We start from the raw sequence: 7,492 nt of genomic DNA, 5'->3' as shown, positions 1-7,492 counted from the left end.
AAGCTTTGATTCCCCCGCTCACACACAAAAAAAAATTCCGCCTAGTAGAGCCGGGCGGATGGTGTTGAAGGCACTGGAGAAATCAAATAACATGATTCTCACTGTCCTCGCCGGCTTGTCCAGATGATTGTACACTCTGTTCAGCAGGAAGATGATGCTGTCCTCAACCCCCAGGCCTGGCTGGTAGGCGAACTGTAGTGGATCAGTGAAGGGCCTGACCATGGGCCTTAGCTGCTCCAGGACTAGCCTCTCAAAGGTCTTCATAATATGGGACGTCAGTGCTACCTGTCTGTAGTCCTGAGGGTCGCTAGGGTGCTCCTCCCCAGAAAAATCAACATGCCTTCCCTCCCAGGAGACAAACAAGCCCGCCGAACGGGAACCCCACCGACAGTGCACCGCCAGCACGCGGGGGCCCGAGCGGCCCCGAGAGAAAAAACAACTGAAGGCCGATATGGACGGACCGACAGCACCAAGCCCCCAGGTGGATTCCCCCACCCAAAAACACAACGAAACCACTCCACTCCACTCCCACCGACCACAGCAAACACAGCTGCAAGGCAAAACAAAGGAGAGAGCAGCCCCACCCGGCCCGCGCCAGAGAGCCAGAGCAGCAAAGCCGACCCAGCCGCGCGCCAGAAGCCAGCACAAGCAGCAAAAAGAAAGCAACAGACGCGACCCCGCCGCTCCCGCCGTGCCCGGCGCGAAAGCAGCATGACCCACCCCGCTTCGGCCACGGGCCGCCGAGAGGAGGGCGGCCGTGCCGAATGCGGAAAGCTCCCCCCCAAACCCCCCCGCCCCACACAAAGCAACCCTCCACTCCCAAACTGCCCCCCGCGCACGATGCACCGCACCGCGCACCACCGGTCTGGAGACAAAGTAGAGGTAAAGCAGCACTGGTTGAACTAGACTGACATCGTTTGGTAGACGGTGTGTTTGTGGATGTGGGATTCCTCGGCTTCCCCATCACGATGTTGTCAAAACACTCGTCCAGGTAGTTCTCCAGGCTCGTCAAGGTCTCGTCTTCCAGTTTGTTCCCTCGGAAATACGGTACAATTGTCAAAGTTTAAATCTGCTTTGTTTTATTTACATTTATTGGCTTACTTACCAGGACTGGAATTGTTTGTTTTTGAATTACCTGTATGTCGCAGTTTTTACTTACGCACACGCACACAGCTCTCGCGAGATCTCAGCTGCACATCCTCAGTTCAGCTTTCAACACCATCATCCCACAGCATCTGAAAGGCAAACTGGAACATGCTAGGCTTCAATACACCCCTCTGCAATTGGCTGCTAGACTTCCTCACAAACAGACCTCAGTCAGTCTGGGTTGGACAAAACAGCTCTGATGTCATCACCCTAAGCACAGGCTCACCTCAGGGCTGTGTCCTGAGCCCCCTTCTTTTCACTCTAATAACACACCGTGTCCCCAGCTTTCACCACCAATCACATTGTGAATTTTGCAGATGACACCACGGTGGTGGGCCTTATCAGAGATGACCACAACTAGGACTACAGATAGGAGGTAGAACAGATAGTAGGCGGGTGCAGAGAAAACAGCCTGATCCTGAATGTCGAGAAGATGAAGGAGATCACCATTGACTTCAGGAACAACTGGCCTAACCACGCTCCACTGCTCATCAACAGCTCAGCTGTAGAGGTGGACAGTAGCACCAAATTACTGGGGTGCACATCACAGACCCCCTCACCTGGACTGTAAATACCTCCTCACTGGTCAAAAGGGCACAAAAGTGCTTGTACTTCCTGCGGAGGATAAGGAGAGCCCACCTGCTCCCACCCATCCTAACGACCTTCTGCAGAAACGCCATAGAGAGCGTTCTGACCAGCTGTCTCACTGAGTCGTGTGGAGGCTGCAGTGTCTCAGGCTGGAAGAAAGTGAGAAGGGTGGTGAGAACAGCAGGGAGGATCATCGGGGCTTCTCTTCCCTCCATTAAAGACATTTCATCCCAGCGCTGCGTGTCCCAAGCCTGTAACATCATAAAAGACCCCTCAACCCCCCCACCATGGACTGTTCTCCCTGCTGCCCTGTGGGAAGAGGCTTTGCAGCATTCGATGCAGGTTCAGCAGATTCTGCATCCGCTTCTTCCCCACTGCCAACAGACTGCTTAACTATTGAAAAAACAAAAATTAAGTCACAAACCCTGCATCATACTAATAACACTAAACCAAAATACTTCATATTTGCACCATATATATTAATGCTCTGACCTTCCATATCAATGAGTCTTCGCACCATTTTTTTTTTCTCGCACACTGATCACTGCTGCACTTTATGGACTGGAAATTGTCATTTCAAGCTGCTGCAGTTCTCTAAGTCTAAATTAAAGATTTGTTTCTTTATTCAGCCAGGCTGTGTGATTTAACCTAGCAGCTCTTCTCTTAACTGTCAGAAACTGCTAAAATGATCATAAAGCATAAGTGTAAAAACTTACTAAGGTTGTTTTGAACAGTTTACATCTTCCATAACCATCAGGTTATAAAGTCTTAGAGCTGCTGGGAGGAAAGATCTATGATAACACTCCCTGGTGCATTTAGGGTGCAGCAGTCTGTCATTGAAGGAGCTTTCCAGTTTAGCAACAGCTTCATGCACGGGGTGGTAGACATTATCCAACAGAGATGTAAATTTAGTTACGATCCTTTTGTTTTCCACCTTCAGCACAGAGTCTAGAGGGCATCCAATCACAGAGCTGGCCTTCCTGATCAGCTTATCCAGCCGCTTTCTCTCAGCTACATATAAGCCACTGCTCCAACAGACGGCTCCATAAAAGATGGCTGATGCCAAAACAGAAGAAGAAGGTCTTTAAGGGTGCCCCTGCATTCCAAAAGATCTTAGTCTCCTCACGATGTTCACCACTGTCAGGGGAGTGGATCGGCTTCTGCAAAAGTCCACCATTAGCTCCTTGGTTTTCCGTCAAATTATCCAGGAGATGGTTCTACTAGCACCAGTCCACTGGTTCCACTGTCTGTACTCCGAAGTGTCTCCACCTAACCCCCAGATTCCACATACTCCGTCAGCGCTCCGCCCCGCTGACGTACGTCGTGCAGAGCTCTTGTCTTTCATGTAAATAAATGAGAGCTGTTCCACATCCACTGCTACTCCTCCACACGTCTCCATCCACATACGTCTTCTCCGTCCTTCACCGCCAAAATACGGAGCCAAGCTATTTTAAGATCCGCTATTGCAATTGCACTTAACAGGAAAAAGAACATCGAGAAATTCCGTTTCGTCAAATTAAAATATAGTAGCAACAGATCGGTAACTAGAAATTATAGCATAATTCTTAAGAAAATCTACAACTAAAAAAATATTTGTGCAGAAACTAAACATATGCTGGATGATGGTGGGATTTTTTAAATATGCCATATCAAATTAAGCGTTCACAGGGTTCAGACAGGAAAGAGTGACTCTAATTGAAAGCTATTTTAATGCTATTAGAAAGGATTTTAATGCCATCAACAAGTACCATGTACACAAGTTACACAAGTTGGAGCGTACATGAAATATGGAGGCCAGCACTGTTCCCTGCGGGACCCCCGTACTTCAAACCTACCAACTGTGACACAGCCCTGTGCCATCACATACTGTGGGCGACAAGTGAGATAGTCCAAAATCCACTGGGACATGTTAGTCTGTAACAATAGGAACTAATGTTATACATATTTTGCACACAGATATGTTAGTGTTTTGGAATCAGCCTTAGCAGTGGTGCCTGACCGAACTGTTTGTAGAGTACCCACCAATTATTAATTAAGTTCTGACCCTGTTGGATTATTGTGCAACTAGGTTTGTGTATTTGAGTAAACACAAGAAGAGAAAGAACAAGAATAAAACATGGTGGCAGCAGTGTGGAGTCAGTCTGGATCACAGTGATTAAGATAGCACCACAGTTGGTGTCACCTAGCATTAGCTTCGGCTATCGGGAAGAGTGACCGACACACCGCAACATGGATGGGCTAAAGCCACCACAGACACTAACTCTGGATCCCAGCGACATTGAAAAGACATGGAAGAGCTCTAGAGACGACTTTCTGCTGTATATGGGCTAAACGATGGCTTGAGCAAATGACGAACGGGAGGTACAACTCTTCAGTTATCTAGTCGGCAACATGGGCAAAGACCTTTTGAACACCCTAAGGGGAGATACAGCTACTGCTGATTGGAGGCTCAAGAAAATTGTTTTGAAATTTGATGACCATTTTAAGCCCAGCACAAATGAGACTGTGGAAAGATATTGTTTTTTTTTTTGCAGATATCAGGGTGTCAGCGAGAGCATTGACAGCTACGTCACAGAGCTAAGACTGCTAACTAAAATGTGCAACTTCAGAACATCGAGGGATTTGTTGATTCAGGACAGGATTGTGTGTGGAGGTAGCAATGCAGGCATGAGAAAATGACTGCTTTATGAGGAAAAACTCACACTTGACACGTGTCTGCAGTCTGCACAGCTGCTGAACTGTCCAAAGATAATGTGGAAAAAAAAAATCGCCAGCTCAGTCACATAAAAGGTGAATGGTGTTCGAGGAGCTCAGTTCCAGTTTAAAGAAAGCAAAACAGTGCTGAACCATTTTGTAGCAAGAGGTAAAGCAAAAATGGACCAGAGAAGCCACAAACATGTAAGTAAAATAATGACAGAATGTGTAAACGATGAATAGGAAGATATTTCCTGTCACAGTAATAGAGATGGAGAAAAGTGGATGCTTTGGGGACAGAGAGTACTAAAGATAAAGACGTGAAACATTGAAAAGAGACAGACACAGTTAAATTCTTTCAGCTTCTTTATGCAGGCATGCTGCTGGTAAATGACACAGTCCAATTCCAAATAAACTGTCGGGATAGTTGCAACATTATTCCAATCAACCTGCTAAACCCAGACATCCAGCTGGGAAAGACTAAAAGTGTGGTTGTTATTTACAACAAAAGCAAGATGAGATCCATAAGGAGATGTAAAGTTAAATTAAGAAAACCCAAGAAACAACAAACTTTACCGCTTAGAGTTCCAAGTGTTAAATGGAGATGATGCAGCACCTTTATTTGGGAGGAGAGCCAGTGAGGCAATGAATCTGATTAAAGTGCAGTATGAAAACATCATGACTATTGTTAGCACAGTTACGATTGCAGAAAAACCCAGAACAGGACCTTGGTCTATGGAGGAAATCAAGGCAACGTATGCGGATGTGTTCAGTGGAGATGATTGTTTAGAGAGGAAACACAAGATGGAGATCGACAGGACAGTAAAGCTAGTGGAGCTACCAAAGAGATGTGTTCCAGTGGTTTTAAGGGAGAGCTACAGGATCTGCACGATTGAATAATTACACCTGTGGAAAGCAATACAGACTGGATTAGCGCAGGATGGTGGTCATACTAAAACAAAAATGGCAAGCCCAGGGTATGTATTGATCCCTTGTCGAAAGCCAAGGAGTTCACAGTATGTGATGTCAAGAGTGGATTTCCATTCGGTCGGTATAGATGGCTGATGATGACAATGGGAATGAGTACTGTCCCAGAAATATTTCACAGAAAACTGATGCAAGTGCTGGACAACCTGCCTGGACTGTACATCATAGCTGATGACATTTTGATAACAGGGCAGGAAGAGACAGATGAGTAAGTGGAGCAAGATCGAAAAAATAAAAATAAAATTGAATGTGGAAAAATTTAGAGTAAAACAGAAGACTATATACATTGGACATCGCCTGACTGCGGACGGACTCAAACCCGACCCAGAGAAGGTCCGTGCGGTGGAGCAGACACCTGCTCTGACAGATGTAAAATCAGTGCAGACTGATAGGTGTGGTTAATTACCTAACCAAGTTCTGCCGGCATCTGTTTGATCACTGCAAAGTGTTAAGGGACCTGACACACAAAGATAGTGTGTGGATCTGGCATGCAGAACAAGAGGAGGCGTTCCAAAATCTGAAAAAGGCAATAGCAAATGCCTCTTGAAATACTATAGACTGTAGATGGGCAAGCCAGTCACTTTTGCTAGCACAACACTTACAATAACAGAATATGGCTATGTTCAAATAGAAAAGGAGTTTCTAGCAATGGTTTTTGGCTTGGTTTAAGGTTCAGAGTGATCACAAGCCACTAGAAACTATAATGCAAGCTGCCAACTCCTCCACTTTGTCAGACAGACTTTGACAGCCTTTATTGTCGTTTTGTACTAACAGAGTGTACAAATAAAGACGTTTTGTTCAGTACAGCTCTCAAGACATTTCTATTTCTAAAGTGCAGCAGTGATAAAATTTAAAAGTGGTGATCAAATGTAAACAGAAGACTCGTATATGATTTACAGTTTCCAACATTCAGCCCCCTTTTTTTTAAACCCATTTTATACAACATTCAGCAGTCTAATGGCACTTGGGCAGAAGCTCTTCCGGAATCTACTGGACCTGCATCGGATGCTGCGTGTTACTGGCTCGGGACATGCAGCGCTGGGATGAAATGTCTTTTATGGAGGGAAGAGGAGCCCCGATGATCTCTGCAGTTCTCACTACTCTCCTCACCTTCTTCCAGTCTATGCTGCCGCCTCCACACCACACAGTGAGACAGCTGGTCAGAATGCTCTCTATGATTCTTCTGTTGAAGGTCATGAGAATGGGTCGGGCCAGGTGGACTCGCCTCATCCTCTGCAGGAAGTGCTTCTTTGCCCATTTGATCAGTGTTGACCAGTCTGTCAACATTATTTCTATAATGTTGAGAGACTGATTGATTGATTTATTGATTGATGAGCTGTTTAATTTATTTCTGTTTGCAGGAACTGTCTATGCAGCCGGGAGATATCAGCAAAATGCTTCAATTGATATCACGGTTTGACATAGTTCCTGGATGTTTTAAAACTGTTGAATAAGTGTAACAAAACACATTACATTTTTAGCTTAAAAAGCTTTAATTATTTGCACCCCCATACAGTACCGGTAAGCTTTTCATCTGGTACATTACCGGCAGTTTCTCCTAGCAGGAGGCTCTGTGACAGAATCGACACCGTTGTATCTCCGCTGATGTTTCACAAAACTTCATGTCTAAATACTTGAATAATCCATTTAAGTTTCTTTTTGTCTTTGTGTTTCTAAAGATTGAGACAGAAAACTGTAATAAAACAGTGACTAACCTGGAGAGGATTCTGGATGACTACAGGGCAATCCGTCTGGAGAATTCTGCACTAGCTGCCAAAGTGAAAGAGGGCTAAGAGAAGGCAGTGCTCGGCCAAAAGAAAACCCTGGAGACGCAAAAGATACAGCTCTTCATCTCTAGCCCCTGACACAGAGGCTTGGTGGTCTTCGTACCATGGCCTCCCCTTTGTCTACAGACAAGTTTTGATTGTCCATCCACTGGCTGTATTATTTCTGAAATAGAACACTGAACAACAAAAGGGGGTGCCATGATGTGGTTTCAAAGGATCTTGTTTAGTCTCAAAATATTTGATACATAAACTAATATGTTCTTCCCTTATCATATTTGAACATAAACTGT

The 7,492-nt window shown here is 45.3% G+C and overlaps 1 protein-coding gene across 2 annotated transcripts in view; it reads left to right on the top strand.

Annotated features, from left to right (window-relative positions):
• Positions 1–7,226, top strand: part of ccdc22 (coiled-coil domain containing 22) — a 70,271-nt gene extending 63,045 nt beyond the window's left edge. For both annotated transcript variants that reach the window (XM_015400124.1, XM_015400123.1), the window contains one exon: positions 7,095–7,226. In XM_015400124.1, the coding sequence (XP_015255610.1) occupies positions 7,095–7,208 (114 nt within the window). In that variant the 3' untranslated portion in view covers positions 7,209–7,226. The remainder of the gene's footprint in view (positions 1–7,094) is intronic.
• The last annotated feature ends 266 nt before the right edge of the window (positions 7,227–7,492 follow it).

The sequence above is a fragment of the Cyprinodon variegatus genome, unplaced genomic scaffold, assembly GCF_000732505.1.
Source record: "Cyprinodon variegatus isolate N-32 unplaced genomic scaffold, C_variegatus-1.0 Scaffold1075, whole genome shotgun sequence".
NCBI lineage: Eukaryota > Metazoa > Chordata > Actinopteri > Cyprinodontiformes > Cyprinodontidae > Cyprinodon > Cyprinodon variegatus.
The sequence above is the reverse complement of the archived record's forward strand: the minus strand, read 5'-3'. Positions and strand labels throughout refer to the sequence as shown.